Source organism: Trichechus manatus, unplaced genomic scaffold (assembly GCF_000243295.1).
Source record: "Trichechus manatus latirostris isolate Lorelei unplaced genomic scaffold, TriManLat1.0 scaffold00028, whole genome shotgun sequence".
Classification (NCBI taxonomy): Eukaryota; Metazoa; Chordata; class Mammalia; order Sirenia; family Trichechidae; genus Trichechus; species Trichechus manatus.
This window is the reverse complement of record NW_004443964.1, coordinates 17,233,064-17,254,855: the sequence shown is the minus strand read 5'-3', so window position 1 is coordinate 17,254,855 and position 21,792 is coordinate 17,233,064. Positions and strand designations below refer to the sequence as shown.

At 43.2% G+C, this 21,792-nt stretch overlaps 1 protein-coding gene across 5 annotated transcripts in view; it reads right to left on the bottom strand.

Moving 5' to 3' along the window:
• Nucleotides 1-21,792, bottom strand: part of TEX2 (testis expressed 2) — a 120,137-nt gene that overhangs the window by 43,063 nt on the left and 55,282 nt on the right. For 4 of the 5 annotated variants that reach the window (XM_023729347.1, XM_004374213.3, XM_023729348.1 and 1 more), the window contains exons 3-5: nucleotides 9,807-10,007; nucleotides 8,266-8,599; nucleotides 3,743-3,990 (exon numbers count right to left, since the gene is read on the bottom strand). In XM_023729347.1, the coding sequence (XP_023585115.1) occupies nucleotides 3,743-3,990; nucleotides 8,266-8,599; nucleotides 9,807-10,007 (783 nt within the window). Of the gene's footprint in view, nucleotides 1-3,742; nucleotides 3,991-8,265; nucleotides 8,600-9,806; nucleotides 10,008-19,578; nucleotides 20,202-21,792 lie in introns of those variants that run through there. The other variant, XM_023729349.1, reaches the window with a different exon arrangement.

Here is a 21,792-nt window from a genome sequence, read left to right as displayed (position 1 = left end):
AAAGGATAAACAAGCAACTGCAGAGATGTGTTCCCTACAAAGGTAGGCAGAATGAGATGAAGACACAGAAGGAGTGGGGCAGGAGGAATGACACTCTTCTGAGTATACCTCTTTCTACAGTGCTGACTTTTAGAACCAGCTTAACACTTTATATGTTCACAAAAGAAAATGATACCAACAGGGATGGGGGAAAGGTCCTCATTTATTCAAATCACAAAATAAGTAAGAAATAAAACTGGTAGGAATGATTTCTACTGACTTAGAAAGGAAAGCATGAAAAATAATAAAATTAGTAGAGGAACACTGCTGCAGCTCTTGTTTTCCAAAAGTGGTGCAACAAGATTTCCTATCCCACATGCTCTTCTAGGAATTTGCTCCCCGTCAGAATGCAGTGGACTCTTTGCCCCCTCCTTGAATTTTGGCAGTCTTGTGTGTGACTGCTTTACTAACGGAGTATGGCAGAAGTAACACTACAGTCGTCCCTCGGTATTTGTAGGGGACTGTCTCCAGGGCCCCCATGGATACTAAAATCAGCAGATGCTCCAGTTCCTTATATAAAATGGCAAGTATTTGCTTATAACCTATGCACATCCTCCCGTATAGTTTAAATCATCTCTAGATTACTTACAATACCTAATACAATGCAAATGCTATGTAAACTGTTATACAGTACTGTTTAGGGAATAATGACAAGGCAAACAATGCTTGAATGAGTGCTGGAGAGGCTGAGGATCTGTGAAATGGTGGGAGGCTACAGCAGGGGATGCCTACACATCATTTCATTCGCATGGATTCAGCACAGTGCTTGGTATGCAACAAATTCAAGTTTTGCTTTCTGGAACTTTTTTTTAAAACAAATTATTTTTGAACTGCAGTTGGTTTAATCAGGGGATGTGACACCTGCAGATATCAAGAGCTGACTGTATGCTACTTCTGAGACTAGGTCATAAAAGTAATACAACTTCCACCTGCTCTTTCTCTAGGGACACTTGCCCTTGGAACCCAGTCAAATGGAGAAAACTGTGGCCTCTAGCCCTCAGCCCCAGGTGAGCTCCCTCTCAACAGCATCTACTTGCCAGCCATGTGAGCATGCCATCTTGGAACTAGATGCTCTAGCCCCCAGTCTAGCCTCCCCAGTAGACACTGAGTGGAGCCTTCACCGCTAAGCCTTGTCCAAATTGCAAATTTGTGAGTAAAATAGTGATTGTTATTGTTTTAAGCCGTGACTTTTGGGGTTGTGTGTTACTCAGCAATAGCTAACTAGAACAAACACTTACTTTATTCAAGACCATCTCAACTACCAGACCACCCTGGGAGACAGGACATGGCCCAGACACGCTTCAGGTAGGCCAAGTGGACATGGGAACCCAGCACTAAAGCTCCTGCACTTTCTTCAAAGGCCCCGCTTTCAAAGAGTTATTTCTGTTTGTTCACACACAGTTCTGGCTCTCTAATTTCCTAGCCCGTGGCACATTAGAATCATTAAATTAACAACCGTGGAGGTGGGAAATGAGGGCTCAAGGAAAAGCCAACTAGAAGGACACATAGCAATGGCAGCCAACTGATAACCAAGAGAAAATACTGCACAGCCAGCATTCAGACCAGGGATGAAAGGCCTTTAGACCTCAGCAGCCCTGCGTTACAACAGGACTGAGTTTCTGCTCACTGTACTGAGTCTTCAAATTATCAAGATTAAATCATCCCTGCCTGCTCTGCGGGGCAAGGAAGCGTAATGTGGTTTTAAAAGATTTTCATCAGACTTAAGAAGAAGGAAAAAAAATGGTGCTTAAAGGGGTAAGCGCCAAGTACCTAGAAAGGTGGTTTGTACTAGAGAACACCCCTCACTGGTAGAGGGGCTGGGTGGCTGAGCCATCAGGGCCTCCTCGGGTTTACATGGGCCCAGCTTTACCGGGATTTACACGGTACAACAAGCTTGTGTAACACACTGAGCAAGCAATGTTCTAAAAGGAGCTCTTTTAAAAAGAAACATTCTATTGGATATTTTTCTTATGCCAGCGCACAACTCCGCTCCGGATTTTCCTGAGCTTAATAAAAGTCCTGACAGCTGAGAGCCCAGGGAGCAGGGAATGGAAGGGTGGAGGAAGGGGAGAGGCTCACAATTGGTAAAAAAGACAATTTTGGAACAGTTTTATATCACCCCACCCTAGCCTAGAGGGAGCTCTATTTTCCATTAGCTGGTAACTTAGGTCAGAAGGTGAAGGCAGTAGGTCAGAGGCCAGCAAAGGCATATGGTCCTTTTTGCCCTGATAAGTTAAAGCAGGTGAGGTAAGTAGTTCAGGGGCCTCTTCCACACTAAAGAGGATCAATGGAATGAATAAAAACCAGCTACCAGGCACAAAGAGGAAAGGCACCAAATGCCTCCCATTAAGAACAGAAATACTGTCACTGTGAGAGGTCAAACACCTTAGCGAGTGAACATGAAGAACAGGCTTCGTGTTCCATAGTGGGAAGCTGTGTCTTAGACCATCAGTGTGCAGTAGAGGCACAGAGGCCCTGGGGTGAAGCAGAGTAGTACAATGACCCACCCAGACGGCAGTCTGGAAAGCCCAGGGGCTACAGAGTCTCAGATCAGGTTTTGCACGCTCCACCACTCAGCAGCTGTGTGGTTATTTAACATGTCTGAGCCTCCGTTTCTCTAGCTACAAACTGGAGAGATACCACTGAGTTCGCAAGACTGTAAAAAAGATTAAATATATTAAAGTGCCTAACTTTCTGGCATGTTGCAGCTTATATTATTTATTTTATCATAGATGACCCAGAGTCAACGTCAAGCTTGTTATACTTTGGAAACAATGCTTGTGGTTAAGTCTTCAAAAGCACTGGACATAGTTGAGGAGTCTGAGAATTTGGGACTATAATGGTTATTGAGGAAATTAGATCTCCATTACTAATGACTCTCTGAAACTTCCCTACAGATCACCTACCTGCTCAGGTCAAAAATCTAGGAATCATCCTTGACTCCTCTCATTGTCACACCCCACATCTAATCCATCAGCAGATCCTGCTGGCTCTACCTTCAACACACATCTCAAACCCAGCCACTTAAAACCACCTGCTATTACCGGAGCAGGCGGTAATCTCAACCCCATCCTTGACTGCTGTGATCACCTCCCATCCACTCCTGACCACCTACAACCCACTCAAGGAGAGCCACTTATCGCTTTAAACTTGAATTAAATCAACGTCACTCCCCACTCAAAACCCTCTCAGGGGCCCTACCACCCTGCCAACCCTCAACCTCACTGTTTTCCTCTTTCCCTTGCTCACACTGTTCAGCCACACTGGCCTCTTTGCTGTATCTTGACCACCCCCCAACCACATTCCTACTGTGGGGTCTCTGCACCTGCTGGTTCCCTGCACCTGGAAAACCCTTCCCACACATATCCCCATGGCTCAACTTCCTCCCTTCAGTCCCGTCTCTGCCGGAAGGGCACCTCCTCACCAGGCCCTCCCTGACCACCCATCTAAAACAGCAGCTGTTTCTATCTCCCTTATCCGGTTTTACTCTAATTCTATCACCACCTGATGTTTGTTTCTTGCTGTCTCCCCAATGGAAACACATACTCCCTGAGGGCAGGGCCCTTGTCTGTTCTGTTCATCACTGTGTCCCTGATGCCTAGAACAGGGCCTAGCACAAAACAGACACTCAGAGAGCATATGTACAAAGAAACGCGTTTGAACAGAAGACCAGAAAAACCACAGCCCAGGCAGCCAGCATTACCTTTTTCCCAGCTGTGGGGCTGCTCTCAGCGCTCAGCACGGGGCTCTTCTGGGGGCTTCGGTTTTCTTGGGGGACACACCTGGCCATGTACACGCTATAGTCCAGAAGCATCTTCTGCCGCACGCTGCCCACCAGCTCCTTCTGCTTCGGCTGGGACATGATTTCTTCCACGCTGCCTTTGCTGCTGCTGCGGCTATGGGTCAGGTGCCCAGAGGGACTGTTGTGTCTGCTGTGTGTGGGCAAAACCCCTGGAGCAAAGAAGAGATGGCTATTAATACAAATGAAGAAAAGGACTGCAAAGTAGATGGAACTCAGAAGAACAAACTCCACTGGGTTAAGTGAAAAGCAGCTAAAATGCTATCATGACTGTTTTAAAGGTATTTATAAGGATATTTCCCACCCTGTAAAATACCTTTTGCTCTAATGATGGATAATTTTTAGGAAGCTTGTCTTCATCTCCAAGATAATTCAGAGTAATGGGAACAATGAAATACAGCTGGAAGGTATCTTTCTCTTTTTTACAGGTGATCTTTTAGGGTCAAATATAAAAACGACACACCCTGAGTAGAGGACCTGTGAGTGCCATTAAGGGCACATGGAAAGTGGGCAGAGGCTAATAACTGTTCATTCACAGCTCACGGCAATTCCAAACACGCCATCTTTTATTCAACAAATTATTCACCAAGCACTTTCTCTGGGCCAATTCTGTGCTAAAAAGAACAAGGAGTAAGCCCTGCCCTTGAATCCAGACACCTTGGCAGACAAGTCACAATTTTCTGTTGTAAGTATCACAACTGAAGCACAACTAAAGGACTTTCAGAGCAGAAAGAAGGGGGTGACTAACTGCCCAGAGAGCTGAGACAGGCTTGCAGAGGCAGTGACCTCTGGGCTGCATCTTGAGGAACAGTTGGCATTTTCCTGGCCCAGGTGCGGGAAGAGAATTCCAGGTACAGGGTACGGCATATACAAAAAGCAGTGGGGTGGGAGGGTACAGAGTGTATGGAGCACAGTGAGAGATTCAGTGAAGAGTCACTGCACAAGGGGCAGTGAGAGAGGGAGTGAGGATAGAGACTGGCTGGGAAGAGACTGCACAGCACCTCCAAAGCGGTACACTAGGATTTAAATTTTACTCTAGAGGGGGTTAAAGCATGGGAAGTGCCTAATACAGATAAATTTTCTTAGGCTTACTCTGAGAGCAAGGTAAAGGGCAGAGTGGTTAAAAACCAAATCAAATTGTTTTATTTCTGAGAGGCTCCAAGCTCCATGGCCTTACAAAGGGCCAAACAAGACGTTTCTTCTTTAAGTTATAGCTAGATAATTTCCACCATTTGAATATTTGAGGTTTTACACTGCATAACTATAGAAATTAATTTTTATAAGCCTTTATTCTCCTCATATCATTTTAATACAATATTTTAAAATGTTGATGTAAAAGCTATACCAAAAACATTTAAAGATCGATGAAAACTAAACGTAATGTGGTATCCTGGATCAGATCCTGGAACAGGAAACAGGCATTAGTGGAAAAGCTAGTGAAATCCAAATAAAGCCTAGAGTTTAGTTAATAATTAAAAAAAAAAAGATGAAAATAAGCAGGGCAGCGTCACTTTTGAGGCTCTAGCTGTATGATCTGTAACTCCCCATGGCTTCACAAAGGGCCACACGAGATGTTTCTTCATTTAAGTCTTACCTAGAAAATTCCCAGCATTTGAATATTTGAGGTTTTACATTACATAACTTTCCCAGACTTTTACTTACCACCCGGCAAACCGAATAGTAGGAGTCTGAGATATGGGAAAACTTTCAGTGCACTTACTTGGACTAATACTTCAAACCAAATTGACCTACTCATGACTGAGCCAAGAGAGGTCCTTCCTCCTCTCAACCAATTTATTGTTGTTTTGTGCCATCCAGTCAGTTCCGACTCATAGCGACCCCACAGGACAGAGCAGAACTGTCCCACAGGGTTTCCTAGGCTATAATCGTTACAGCAGCAGATCAGCAGATCACTAGTTCTTTCTCCCATGGAGCCACTGATGGGTTTGAACCGCTGACCTTTTACTTAACAACTGAGTGCTTAACCACTGCGCCACCAGGGTTCCTTCTCTTAACTGACACAGAGGAAGAAAGGAAACACTGTTCTACAGCTTGGCTGGTGTTCACTGCTCACAGAACAGCCCTTCATACTATTGTCACATGTCCCTTGAGTTGGAGAAAGCACAGGAGCAGTCACTGCTCTGTGCAGCTCACGGACAATGGCCCTTGATAACGTCAAGAACCTTCCTGTGCATAGATCACACTAGAATTCCGCCAACAGCCCACACGGCTTCCCACTTTCTCCAGAACCTCTTCCAGAGCCATGAAAGGTCCTGCAGCACGGGCATTGCCTGTTACAGATACAGAGTCACAGCCCCATCCAGGTCCCCTGAATGAGAACCGACACTTTAGCAAGATCACTGCAAATGCTCAAGTTTGAGAAGCTTAATCAATTGCCAGAGAAATCTATGATTTCAGTGACAGCACCCCTGAGAAAGAGGACATGGCCAGGTTGTCCAGAGGACTTCTATCTTCTTCGACTGACAGAATGTTCTTAGCCTTGGCAAATCCGCACCAGTCCCACCTTACTAGCTGACTTCTAGCCACCCGTGCCCACTTGCTGGTTCAGAGATGGTTCTGAAGGACGGCAGGTTCCTCACCAATTTATCTTTGCTACCAGTTCTATCGGAGCCCTGGTGGCGCAGTGGTTAAGAGTCTGGCTGCTAACCAAAAGGTTGGCAGTTCGAATTCACCAGCCACTCCTTTGAAACCCTATGGGGCAGTTCTATTCTGTCCTATAGGGTCGCTATGAGTTGGAATCATCTTGATGGCAACGGGACAGGTTGGTTTATCAGCTCAATCATGCTTTTGAGGCTTACACTTACTGTTAATGTCTCAATTCACAGCCTTTAAAGGCAGCCCAGGAAAACATACACAGAAAGACATGAGTGGTGTGAGAGCGTAGCCTTGTTGGAGTTTAGTCCAAGTGCACTAAACGTTTTCCCACATCTCTGACTCCTACCATTCAGTTTTCTGGGTAGTGAGTCAAAGTCTGGACACGTTTGGCAGGATTTCCAAAAAGACAAACTCACTTAAAACAATCAAATGCTCCGGTTAGGTCCATCAATAACATGATGCTTGGGAGCTGATCTGGGTGGCTCCTGAGCACCTAAGGTGTTGTTTCCTGGTGGTCCCAAGCGTCACTGCCTGGACCAGCACCATCCAAGAAAAACAGGATGAGAGCCACAAATGGAGGCCACATATGCACTGTTAAATTTCTAGTAGCCACATTAAGAAAGTAAAAAGAAACAGATGAAATTAATTTGAATATATTTTATCTACCCCCTTTTATCTAAAATATTATCATTTCAACATGTAACAAAATAAAAAATATGAATAATTCACTTTTTGTTTTGGTACTAAGACTTCAAAATCTGTTGTGCATTATACACTTAGAGCACATCAGTTTGGACAGACCACATTTCAAGTGCTCAACAGCCAAATGTGGCTAGTGGCTACCATACTGGATGGTACAAATTTAGATCTACCAGAAGAGCTAAGGCTGGTGCTGAGGCGTTCTCACTCACTTGAATTTTCTTTTACCCAGAAATCTTCGTATTCATCTTGATTTTTAGTGGTCTTGGGTATTTCCAAGTGACATCTCAGAGCTCAGTTTTGGGATCAGGATGGAAGCTGGTGTGGAAGGCTGACAGAATGGTGGGTCAGCAAATGTCCCAGGGGAAGGAACCAAAGCAATCTGACGCAGTGTTCGAGACTCATGTGACCCCCCATAACTCCGTGATCCGCAAGATCTGTTAGGTAAAGCCCCAGAGTGGCTCAATCCTAGTCTTACTCCATCCAAAAGAGCTTTCCCTAATGACATCCAAGCTGATCTTGTCCTCTGATCTCCTATAATTACTAGCTGTACCATGCTCATTTTAGCCAAGCAATTTCCTAACATCTGACTCATGTGGGTCAGTTTTGTCTAACAGGCACACCACCTGAGGGGCAGGGGTGTTACTGCTTAAATTTTACTGTATTTGTGTCCCTCGTAGCCCCAGGCCTAGCCAGAGCTAAGCAAAGAGGTGCTGCATGGTGACCGATATGCATGCAGTGGAACAGAAGGCCTGAGGACTCTGCATTTCTAAGGCAAACTCGGCTTGGAGGATGCTCGCCTGAAGTATCTTCCTGGCTCACCTGCCTTCTTATAATTAGGGTTCTCCTTTATTTAGCTGCTTCTCTCAAAGGCGTTCCAATGTGTAAAAATAAAGTACAAACAAAAACCTGCAAGTAGTTCCAACGGTGGTCAAATGATTTGGTACCAAAGGTTGTAGCAATCAGCCTAAAAGGCAAGATTCATGAGAATACACCTTCCGGGGCAGGCAGTAATCAATTCAGGGTGGGCTTCCTTCCTACCTGGGAATCTTTTTCAGTTTCCCGTAAAGACCCTTAAAAAATACATAAGCATTTAGCACACATGTCAATACCTGGTTTATTTCCAGAGAAACCAGGTGGCTTCTTCATCTCTGACTTCAGTTTAGATGCCAGAATAAATCTCCTAAACCACTCCTCTTTTTCTCGGCCAGTTCTCCCAAAGAGATACAGTATCTGATCTCGCTGGCCAGATCTTGTTCCCTCCTGAGGTGGCTTCTTAGGGTCCTCCCCTGCCAGCTCTCTCTCAGCTGGTGGCTTCTCTTCAGATGTTTCCTTATCAGTCTGGGCCTTAGACATAAAGTCATCTTGTCGACCAAGCTCAATACAAATGGGGTACTTTTTATTCCAGATTCGTTTTCGAGCCAAACTTTTAGGCATAAGATAGATCTACAGAGAAAAGAAAATGATAACTTACATATTAAATCAAGGATCAGCTACACTGTGTATTAGTATTATGCATATCACAAATACATATTTTATATTATTTTTGACTAAAATGAATGTGAAATAATATTTACCACCCATCTATAACACGACTATAGAAACCAGAATTTCTAGAAATGACTTATTTTTCAAAATCATTCCAGAAAGTAGATGTTTAAGAATTTTGCAAAAGTTACAAATATTTATATTTTTAAATACCAATAGCATAATAAATGTTTTGTTGATTATCACCAGCTGAGGTTAGGGATCAACTGAGTTAAATAACCCTGGGTCAGACTTAAGCTGGAAAAATAATTCATCAAACTAGATGGGAAGCTGAAGTTTATCAACCTCAAATTAAGAATAAATTTATACAAAAATTATTATAAATGCTTTTGTCATTTTGGGGAAACTTAAAAGATCATTCAGATGAGTTATAAAAAGACCAGAGGACCTCTAGCTTTGTGGAATAACAAATAAGTTATATTTCTCACACGAACAAAAGCATGTAATAGTTTTTTCAAAATGTTGGTTATTTTGCATATCTGTAATTTTCACATTTACGGAGCCTTCATTAGTTATTACCCTAGCACCACCACACATAACTTTTTGTTTAACTGAAAAAAATCAACCTTCAGAGTCAGAAGATTATGTGATGTCCTTGTTTCTCAAAGTGTGGTCTGTGGACCAGCAGCTGGTATCACCTGGGAGCTCATAAAAATGCATACTCTCAGGCCGCACCCAGAGTTGCTGAAATAGAATCTGCATTTAAGAAGATGACCAGGTGATTCATATGTACATTAAAGTATAAAGCCAATTAAAGTTTGAGAAGCACGTTGTTAGTGCCAACCAGTCAGTCCTGACTCATGGCGACCCCAAGTGTGCGGAGTAGAACTGCACTCAGTAAGGTTTTCAAGGCTGTGACCTTTCAGGAGATCGCCAGACCTTACCTGAGGTGTCTCTGGGTGGGTTTGAACTGCCAACCTTTTGGTTAGTAGTCCAGCACTTAGCCACTTGTGCCACCCAGGACTCTGTTTGAGAGGTACTACTTGAAATTACACTAATACTTCAAAAAAAAAAAAATTTAGGAGGAAAAATAGAGTAAAGCAACCAAGATTGCAAATGCAGCTTCGTTCATCTACATGCTCCTTCCAAAATTACTCCGGCTCACCTTGCTGTCTGAGAGGTCATAGATTTTCTGGCTGACGTATGTGACCTCCGGCTTTGTTTCATTGTAGCTGGCCCTCCTGGATATATTTTTATTGGGCTTCGAAAGTCGTAAGGTCCCACCCTCGAGTCGAACAAAGACTGAATGTGTCAAAGTTGCATGGTAAGTTTCGGGATCATAGCTGTAAATCTCGTTCATCCATCCCTGATGGGGGAAAAAAAATTTCATTAGTAAAATTAGAATAACCACAAATCTGATTAAATATGAACATGATGGACACTGTGTTATTCAGGACACTGAAACGCAATTTGGCTATGATGCAGGTGTTATCCTGTTGTTAGAGGTTGCTGACACACATTTTTTAACCATTATCAAAGAGTTAAGATAGCATGTTTTTGATAACTAAAAGTCTGGATGAGGGGGAGGGATGATAATGTCCATTACCCTAAATAAAAAGTTCTTTTTTTCCTTCAAAATCATTGTTGATCTTTATTACTGGTTTATTACACATATTTTTCTCCTGTTGTTGTTAGGTGCCATCGAGTGGATTTTTGACTTACAGCAGCTCCACTGGATTTTCTAGGCTGTAATCTTTATGGGAGCAAATGGCCGGTCTTTCTCCCGCAGAGCCGATGGGTAGGTTCAAACCACTCACCTTTTAGTTAGCTGCTGAGCGCTTAGCCACTGTGCCACCAGGGCTCCTTACAGGTGGCTGCTGTTGTTATTGGGTGCTGTCGAGTCAATCTCAACTTTCTAGGTGGCTAATGGCACCATACTAAGGAGCCCTCATGGCACAGTGATAAAGTGCTTGGCTGCTAACTGAAATCTCAGTAGTTTGAGCCTACCAGCCACTCCATGGGAGAAAGATCTGGCAGTCGCTTCCGTAAAGATTACAGCCTTGGAAGCCCTGTGGGGCAGTTCTACTCTGTCCTATAGTGTTGCTGAGTTGGAATCGACTTGACAGCAACGGGGTATATGGCACCATATTCGTGCATGTCTAAGAAAATTTAAAATTCTCAGTTTCTAATTTTTCAGACCAGACACCTGGCTCAACCAGAATGGTCAATATCATGCCTCCCTCCTCTTGCCAAAACCTCCAACACATGCAGTCTTAATAATAGGCTGTGTGCTATTACTAACTGCTTTACGTAATTAAATAAGATAAAAGTCATCTCTAGATAAAACTAATTGTATTTTAGAAATTCAAAACGCTTTAAAGTTAACACGCAATATTAAAATCTAAAGGTTAAGAATAAAACTAATCTAGACAAAAGACGGAAGTTTTTTTGAACTCTTATAGTTTTATAAGAACATTAAAAGGTACTTAATTTGTAAACAAACTTACATTATGTTTTTAGTTTATTCCTTTGGTTTTTAGATGATTAGCAAACTTGGTAAGACACACGGGGGCACGTGTGTTGGATAGAACCACTGTATCAGCTCATCTGTTCACAGGACAGACAGACTTGGGGATGAGCCACCACTCTGCAGCAGCCTAACAACCTGCTGCCTCGACTATTGCTCCTAGTAAAATTCGTGCACCTGGTTAACAAGAACAACCCCTCCCATGGTGCTTCAGACATTTGGTTCTGGCCACAAAGCCAGGCTCTCAAGCCAACAGCCTGAGCTCCTGCCTCAGCTGAAGAGCCAACCCCTAGAGAACTCTTGCTGGGCTGCAGCCTGTGTCCTCACAAATGACCAAAGATCTGAGATGAGCCTGCAGTTGTCCTTCTTTGCTGACAGCTATGACAGATACAGGTCACCCTCCACCACTTGCCAAATGCCAGGAATACTAGAATAACCTGATTTGGAGGAATGCAAAGGACAGAAGAGAGCTTCAGGTCCTGCATCGTAACAAAACACAAAACCCTACCTGCCTTGCTACAGGAGGCAGAGATGAGAGGCAAGGGGTAGGGGACTTACTGTTAGCCTAGGAAGAGAATCTAGGGAAAGCCCTGCCTTAGGCAAGCCCTCTTGTTGTCAGCTGCTGTTGAGCTGGCCCCCAACTCATGGAGACCCCTTGGGCAATGGAACAAAACACTGCCCTGTCCAGCACCAACCTCACGATGGGTTGCGGACGGACCGTTGTGATCCACAGGGTTTTCACTGGCTGATTTTCAGAAGTAGGTCACCAGTTCTTTCTTCCTAGTCTGTCTTAGTCTGGAAGCTCTGCTGAAACCTCTTCAGCTTCACAGTCACACCCAAGCCTCCACTGACAGATGGGGGGTAGCTGTGCTGAGGTACACTGGCAAGGAACTGAACCCGGGTCTCAGGCATGGAAGGTGAGAATTCTACCACTGAACCACCACTGCCTCCCCCTGAGGGGCTCCAAACTGCCTTCTTCCGGTTTGGAGCTGGCTCAACCCTCCTCCCTACCCCCACCTTTTCAGAATCGCCAGCTGCTGTGGCAACACAAAGGCACCTGTGGTTTCCCCTCCCCTTTTATCCTCAGGTTTCCTCCTTTCTGCACTATCATTTTCTTTCCTTCACGTTAAAGATCTATCAGACGCTAAAGCCCACAGCTGCCAAAAAACAAATACATACAACCCAGGAAACAGGATTTAAACTGCACGTCTATTGCGAAAAATCATTTGTTAGTTTAAGTGAGGCACTACCCTTGATCATGTCTGATTGCATGCAAGCCTGCTGATCAAAACACACACATTGAAACCAAAGCACATACACGTTAGAAGAACTGCTCAGGGTCTGACAGACTTGGGTTCCAATTCTGGCTTCCCTGCTTGAATTACCAAGTTGAACAAGACGCTTGTCCCTCAATCCTTGGTTTTCTCACCTGTGAAAGGTTGGCCATGGCTCACCTCTAAGCCTCCGTAAAAGGTCCGGCATGGCTCACCTCTAAGCCTCATGCCTCCCCACTCCCCACCCAGCACTCTATGCTCAAGCCATCATGATTTTTCTCCATGTTAACAGAACTTTAAGGAGATATAATTTGGATGCTGTAAAATGCACAGATCTTAAGTGTATGATTTTTAAAATACTAATATTAACAAGGAGGCAGGGAATCTAGATTAATGGAAACAGAACAACCAGAACAGAAATATGGAGAATATTCACACATTGTGAAGAATGTAATCAATGTCACTGAACAATCTGTGTAGAAATTGTTGAATGGGAACCTAAACTATGTGTAAACCTTCACTGAAAACACAAATATTATTTTTAAAAATACTAATATTAATATCCATAATAACTACCAAAAAAACCCCAGTTGCTGTCCACTCCAACAACCCCCCGTGTGTCAGAGTGAACTCTAACCCATGGGGTTTTCAATGGCTGATTTTTCCAAAGTAGATCACCAGGGCTTTCTTCCAAGGCCCCTCTGGGTGGATTCAAAGTCCAGCCTTTCAGTTAGCAGTCAAGTGCACTAACTGTCTGCATCACTGAAGGGACTCCAGAGCATTGAATAATAACGAGCCTTTAAAGTCAAACTATGTTCCAAGCACCTCAGATGTGTTACCTCTTTTATTTCTGCTGACACCCTATGATTTTACAGGCAAGGAAAGTTGTAAGAGGGGTTAAGGGACTTGCTGCCCAAGGTCTAGGGAGTGGCAAATCTGGGACTTATACCAAGTCCACCTGACTCTGAGGCCCAGGCTCCTAATCTCGCCTGACCTGGCTAACCAGGTCATGGCGAAGATGACACTTCTTCCAGAAAGCTTCTCTGATCACCTCAGCTCTCCGTTACTATTCTGGTATCACTGGATGGTACACCGCCTGGTTTACTTAACTGAGCTACAACCTCCACAGGAGCAGGGATTGTGTCTGTCAATCACAACTGTAACAAATGTTTGTTGACTGAGTACATGAATGCAACCTAATTTAGGGAGTGGCTGTGAGGATTAAATAAACTCTGTATGTACAATAGTATGCAGAAGAGCCCATCAAAAGATGAATGGATAAACAAAATGCGGTCTATCCATACACTGGAGTATATTTAACTATAAACAGAAATGAAGTTCTGATACATGTTACCACATGGATAAACCTGGAAAATACACTGAGTGAAATAAGCATGAAAGAAAAGGAAATACTGTATAATCCCACTTATAAGAAATATCTACAATAGGTAAATCCATTGAGACAAAAGAAGATTAGTGGTTACCAAGGGATGGGGGAGACAGGAATGGGGCATTTAAAAAAAAAAAAAAAGGTATGTAGTACCTTCTAGGATGTGGTATATGTAGTGCATTCTCAATGCTAATATTTCATACTGGAATGTGCTTTTGAAATCATAAAATCCTTTGCCATCATATCATTTAAGATTCACAAAAACTCAGTGAGGCTGGCAGGGTAGCTGTTGTTATGCCTTAAAAAAAAGTCTGTATGTGAAACACTAAGTACAGGCTGGAGCCCTGGTGGCGCAGCAGTTAAGTGCTTGGCTGCTAACTGAAAGGTCAGCAGTTCAAACTCACCAGCCACTCCATGGGAGAAAGATGTGGCAGTCTGCTTCCATAAAAAGATTCACAGCCTTGGAAATCCTGTGGGGCAGTTCTGCTCTGTCCTATAGGGGTGCAATGAGTCAGAATCGAATCGATGGCAACAGGTTTAAGTATAGGCTGGTGTACCCCTCACAGCCTGTGACTGTCCACCATTTTGTCATCTGATATAATTTTCCTATATGTTGTAAATCCTACATCTATAATGTTAATAAGGTGGGATTAGTGCCAGTCATGTTAACGAGGCAGGAATCAATCTACAAGATTAGGTTGCATTTTAAGTCAATTTCTTTTAAGATATAAAAAAGAGAAGTGAGCAGAGACATGGGGACCTCATACCACCAAGAAAGCAACGTTGAGAGCAGAGCGCATTGTTTGGACCTGAGGTTCCTTCACTGAGGAGCTCCTAGACCAGGGGAAGATTGATGACAAGGACCTTCCCCCAGAGATGACAGTGAGAGAAAGCCTTCCCCTGGAGCTGATGCCCTAAATTCGGACTTCTAGCCTCCTAGACTGTGAGAGAATAAATTTCTCTTTGTTAAAGCCATCCGCTTGTGGTATTTCTGTTACAGTAGCATTAGACTAAGACACAATTTGGTATCAAAAGTGGGGTGCTGCTCTAACAAAATACCTAAAATGTGGAAGCAGTTTTGAAACTGTGAATGGATAGAAGCTGGAAGAGTTTTAAGACTGCCTTGAAGAGACTGTTGGCAGAATTATGGACATCAAAGACAATTCTGGTAAGGACTCAGAAGGAAATGAGGACAGCTGTTAACACTGGAGACAGCGCAGATGGCGAGAAGCAGCAGCAGAAAAATGGCAGCAGCAGAAAAGCGGCAGCAGCAGAAAAGCGGCAGCAGCAGAACCAGGAGACCAACACAAGACGGTGCTAGAGCCCACCCACGTGGCAAGAAAGCTGAGTGCCTGTGTGCAGGAGGCTTCCTGGTGGAGGGAGGTGCCTCAGGGCACTTATCTGTGGAGCTAGGCTTGCCCACCCACAGAGCAAGAGGGCTGAGTGCCATCCAGCCGAAGTTTACTGGCAGAGTGGGGTGCCTCCAGGCAGTTATCGGTGAAGCTAAAGAGCTGTGGAACACTCAGCCAAGCAGGGCAGATGCAGGCTTTTTAAAATCCTTAACGCAGAATTTCTTATCAAGTAAGACATTTCTGACTTTTTTGTTGTGGGACACAGGAGTGGGTGTAAAAAGATATAGCATATAGTTAGCAACTCATTCCATTTCAACAGCGTAACTAAAAAAAGTCAGAGATGCTCTCAACCCACACTAAAGTGATGCAGACAAGCCTTGTTCCTCCCTGACGCTGGAACTGTTTAAATGGAGACTGTGCACGCCACTGGGGGACAATGACTACAGTCAGCCGGGCTGCAACTGTCTGGCCCACAGACTGGTGCTATGATCCTGTCTATAAAAGGTCAGGGGTTTCTCTTCAATTCTCTGCTGGGTTTAGAGGCTATGTCTGGCTATAAGTACAAACCACAATCTATGAAGGGGCCCACTGAATACCTGGAATGATTAAATGCTACAATTAACCTTCTGCAAAATAATAAAGTCTGGAAAAGCTATTATTGTACTCACGTTCAGTGCAGTGCCAGTCAGGAGTTCAAGGCCAATGCTCTCTCTGTCAGCTTAATGCTGGGCAGAGCATAGAACAGCTCCAGCCCTCTGGCCCGAGGAAGCGACTAGAATTTCTGTATCCTCAGTGCACTGGGTGCCTGGGCTGACATCAGCTGGTGTTTCAGGCTGCCTGTCATTCAGATCCCTGTATCACTCCTTCATCTAGTCTATCAGGGAAGGAGCAAATCCACAACCTAACAGCAGAGCCAGGACCCGAGGCCACTGCCGCTGAAAAGCATCTCTGAAGCCCACAAAAAGATTACTCTTCTTTTGTCCCTGAAACTAAAACATAAGCAGGATTTTCTCCACCAGGCTTAAAGGTTTTTTTGATGTACTAACGGTTTAGAACTGGAGTCATAAGTAAAAACATAGATCATGGGGTCTAGCACGTGGCGGGAAGCATCTACTAAACCACAGACCTTTAGATTCAAATTGGATTTTACCCATGAAAGACAGCCCAACAGACATATAGAATTCGTACTATGAATGACAGCCTCAAGGCAGATGGCCAACATTTAAAATAAAAGCTGCTCAAAGACACTATCAGGAACATTTAATTTAAAAAAAAAAAAAAAAAAGGCCATTAAGGGAGGGAAGCACAGGCATCAATACTGTCCACATCCTCCAGCTCCTGCTTCAAGATCACCTTCATGGCAGTGTCACAGAAGCACTGGAGCCAGGGCTACAGCCACATACTGTGCCTGGAAAAATGGCCTTTATCCTAGCTTTTCCACCCTTCAGAGCAGCATCTCCCAAACTCAGGAGACCATCCAACACTTTTTAAATTACAGTGCATTAGCAGAAGAAGTAGGAGATCACGAAGACTTGAATCAGACAGAAAAATAAAATGTTCTCAGGTGAACTACTAAAATAATCAAGGTCTGATTTATGTTAATACACAATAAACATTAAATTACATTAACAAATGTTGAAATTATAAGAAGATAAATAGATCAGCAAATAAAGTAGCCTCCAAACCTTTTAGATCACATATCCTATAGGTTTTTTTGAGTAGGTACTCACAATACAGAGGTTTACTTATAAATTATACACATGTTCTAATAAAATACAACTTTTATAAAAAGCAAAAAACAGAAATAAAGAAAGCTAAAGATCAAATGATTAGCCTTTCTGCTAATTTGTAGTTTTTCCATTATGATGGCTTCCTGCTATCTTTGGCAAACACCTCAAGGCACAATATATACTTAGGGTGGGGCTCATCACTGATGATGTATGTAAATGTATATTTCAAATAGTCTTGCTGATAATTTCCAAGGTTTCTGGCCAAAGATAAATATATGTCATCTGTATGTTAAATATTAGCAAGGCTTATTTACTCTCCTACACAAAAAGAAGAAAAAGAAATACAAATGGAAACTTTAATATTTTCTTCTTGTACCCCAATGGACAGTGTCTTCACATTTTGGAACCACTGAAAGCAGCAAGGGAATGAAACAGCAGGTTAAACACAGCCTGGGCACCAACACACCACCATGCTGAGGCCCCAAGGTCACCTTGGTTGCAAACTCCTTGTGTCTGGAGGCACAGCAAACCTATTCTTAAAGGCTAATTATTGCACAAGAAGTAGTCTTTGATGTATTTCATTTTAGAGGTGAAAATATTTCTAGCATTGATTTTTTTCATAGTTATCAATGCCTTACTCTTCAAAAAAACACAATTTGAGAAACTGGAGCCCTGGTGGCACAATGGCTAAGAGCTAGGATGCTAACAAAAAGGTCGGCAGTTGGAATCCACCCATTGTTATTTGGAAACCCTATGGGGCAGTTCTACTCTGTCCTATAGGGTTGCTATGAGTTGGAACTGACTCAATGGCACACAACAACAATAACAATACTCACAATGCCCAAAGCCTCTCTCCCTACGCCATAGATGACACCTGGAACAAAACCAAGGAGGCACGGTCCTGGAATACGTGGCCAGAATTCCCAAACAATGCTATAAACTGTAGTCACATAAAGATGAACCAGAACTATAGTTCAGCCCTGCTGTAAGTTAATGAGTTGAGGGGAAACTTGGCAAAATATTGGTATGTGTTGAAGCTGGATGTTGAGTACATGGGCGTTCGTTATATTATTCTCTCTACTTTTGTGTGTACTTGAAATTTTCAACAATAATAGTTAAAAAATAAAAGTAAAAAAAAAAAAAAATCACTGTGGGATTACCTGACTCCCTAACCATGACTACTAATATTGTTCCTAAGGAATTCAGGAAGCATTTCCCACACAGCTACTTTTCCAGCCAACTTCAAAGCATGGGGTACCTGCACTGAAACACTGCACCTGATAAACTTTTCTAGCAACAAGGGATGCTGAGAAACAGCCATGTTTATAAAAGCCACACGTAAAAACTCAAGCCACCAATTATAGCGGCAGGATATTTTCAGTTAAGTATAACGTAAAAAAAAAAAAAAAAAAACGCTTTCATATTTCTTGTACTCATTGTATTAAGGGTTATAAAAGACCGACAGAAAGCAACTCAAGTCTCTTTTGGCTGTAAGGGATAAGGCTGTTTTCTCCGTCTCTGATTTCTTAAAATAAAAGAGTTTCATGAGATCTAAACTAAATTTACCAGGCAAAGTTTCTTCTCAAAACTGACAGAATGTTCTCCCTACAAAATTATTCTTCCAGCTATCAAAACTAAACCTCATATTCAGGGAATCTAATTATTTTTAAAAAACCACCCCCTTATTAAATATTTAAATGTGGCATAATCTAAAGAAAAAAGGTTCTCCAAAAGTCATTTCTATTACTCCTTGCAATTGCGTAAATGCAATTGCAGCCAACCTTCCAGGCCATGTCTTTTTAGGAAAGACAGATCATTTGCTCCAGAGACCCAACATGCTACTGCTGTGTTATGCTGGTGGTTTATGACTCTGAGATCAAGAATTTACTCATGAATATAATTTCAAAACCGTATCTTAGTCATATACTCAAACAGAAATCCAAGAATCTTATGAAATCTTAAGGAAGCTTTTCGCCATAAACATGTGGAAAGTTGGTGTGCAAGAACAGCACTGAACTGAGCATACTCTTGGTCAACTGACAAGCACATTTCTGGAGAAGGACCACCCAACCTGCTTAAGAATGTTCAGCAAAAATAAACATCTCAAATGCAATATGCCTCATTCTCCCCGTGCCCAAACCCACTCCTCCTCCCAGGTCCCCAGCTCAGGGCATCTAGCCAGCCGCGGAAATAAAAACCCTGGAAGGTTACTTCCCAGAGGTGTCGCTCACAATGACGCCCTTGGGCTCTGCAGCACACAGGAGGCTAATTACCTTGAGCTAACTTACCCAGAATGGCAAGCCTTAAGTCACATTAGCTTCTCCTACCTTGGTTTCCCTCCTTGCTTTCATATGCCACTCCATGTTGAATGCCTGTAGCAACCTTTCTCCTATTTGCTGCTTCTCATCAGTTATGAACTCCATGAATTAAGAACAAATATGCTGTGAAATGGCGCTAGTAGTAGCATCAGAACCAACTTCAGGGGGAATAATGACCAGGATCAGCTCAAAGCTGATCCCCACGAGGTAAAGGTCAATCATACCTCCAACTTCCAACCTTTTTACCAATTCTGAACCAGCCGTCCTTCCCACAGCACTCTCTACTTCTCTTCTGGGTTGGACAAGCAGTTGCAATGGCCACACAGAACTCACAGACCACACTTACAGTTAAGCGGTTTATTAATGAAGTAACAGGCTACAACTTGGGATCAGGACCAGGAAGCAGGTAGGCAAAGTCTCCCTTCTTCAACTCAGGATGGCTCTCTCAGCTCCCCTTGGCCATACAGGCCTCCTCTCGGCCCCCAAGCACAGGCCGCTCTGCCTTCTGCCTCCCTGCCATCGGCTCTGCCACAGGGCTCCTTCCGGGCCTGTTACCACCGACTGTGCTGCAGGGTCCCTTCCAGGCCTGTCTCTGTCTTCAGTGTTACAGCCCTTGACCCATGTTACAGCTCTTTTAGGAGGTTCCTTGGCCTCCTCTCTCTCCGTGTCTTCTCTCTTTTTCTCCCTTCTGCTTCTTCCTACTTCTTGTCTAAAAAACCTCTATGGGGTTGGTCGAACAGATATACAAAATCTTCCTCAATTTCAAGGCATGGCCCTCCCACCAGGGCAACGAACTCACCAACCCCCTCTTGATAGGCCACAGACACTTCATTTGCATAGTATGCTACAGACACTTTATTTGTATAGTCTGTTGACCAGCTCCTGCAAGGTGCATACTAATCATAGCGCAGGCTGCAGCCCAGGACCAAACAAAAAGTATCAAACCACAAGTTGTTTACAGCTTAACCAGGAAATGTCAGTCAACCTGGACAAAAATAACAAACCCCCTGGGGTAGAAAACTAGGGCAAAGGTAACTCCTCAGGGCTTAGGGGAAAAATCTCTCAAGCTGTTTTTGCAAAAAACCAAGGCAAAAGGCCACATAAAGGAACTCATTTCAGCACACGGGCTTTAGAGGAGTTCCTAAGAATTCTTCTGGGGACTTTGTGATACCTCTTACCTGCACAGGCCTTTGCTACTTACATTCAAGATAGAACAGCTCTAATCAGCTGAGTACAGAACAGGAGATGGTAGAGTACCATAAGGTCTAAACAATCACATACCAGTCTTTGAGAATAGCTATTATTTGGGTGCAAATTGGTCTTTCTGGTTTACCTGCCACTGACTCATCACTGCTGCAGTGTCATTTATAATACAAATGTCTGCAGCGTGGACAGAGTAGTGAAATTGCCCTGATAAAACACTGAAACCTTCACTCTTCTCCTTTCTTCGTCATGTCAAGTCACACTGAAGAAAAACTGCTTGAATTGTTTATGGAACCAAAAAAGGAAGCAGACTCTCAGTCCAGGCTGCAAGGACTCCCTGGACTCATCAATGAGAACTTACAGGACTCTCCTTGAGCACCTGCCTGACTGGTTCATGGGGCTCACATATTCTACCTAGGGCACAAAGTATGGAGGATTAGTCAAGGGGCTAGGCCTCTGTATTAGAGGTCACTGTCACATGCTGGTTTTATATCTTCTGAATCCTGTAATCAGCAAACTTTTTTTAAAGGTTTACATACCTGCTGCCCTCAAGAGTTGCATCATCACATCCTCTATAAAATCAATCTATTTTCAAAAGGAAAGGGACTCTTGACTCACCCTAGAAAAAGGTTAACAGAGCTGTTTTATAAAGAAACCAAGGCCCATCCCCTGCATCGCTTTAAAGTCATAAACCTGGAGGCAGAGTGGAAACCTAGAACTCACCACCAATGTTCTCCAATCCTCCACTTAGCTGAAACCATTCTTCTATTCTCTTTGAATTTAGGAGGGCTGCAAAGTATGAGCGCTAATAAGACAGCTGACTTGCTGCCAGATGATGTATAAGCAATAAATATCAAGTTCAAATTCATGTCAAAGATAGGCCATTTTAGGGGGAGAAAAACTTCATAAACTGTACTTTTAAGTAATGATTTGATTCTTCATCTTCTTAAAAGATCACTCTTATCAAACCCCGACTACACTTTTTTTTAAAGCAGGGATCCGTGATTTCTTTAAAAAAGCAACTTCACTGAGATATCTCAGTAGTTATCACTGAGTCAATACTGACTCACTGCCTGAACTTTTTGATAAAACATTCATCCATTCATCTGTCCGTCCATTCATCCAACAGTTATTTGTCATGTGCCCAATACATGCCAGAATACAATGATGAACAAGATGGACATGGCCCAGGCACTCAGCAAGCTTATGGTATACTGGGGAAGACAGACAATAAACAAATAACTATAGCTACTGTGAGTACTACGAAAGTGAGGCAGAGATGGCTAGATGTGCCTCCAAAATTTGGGCACACTTTTCAATAGTGTTTGGTTCCATAGTGTAGAACTTGTGCTGGGAA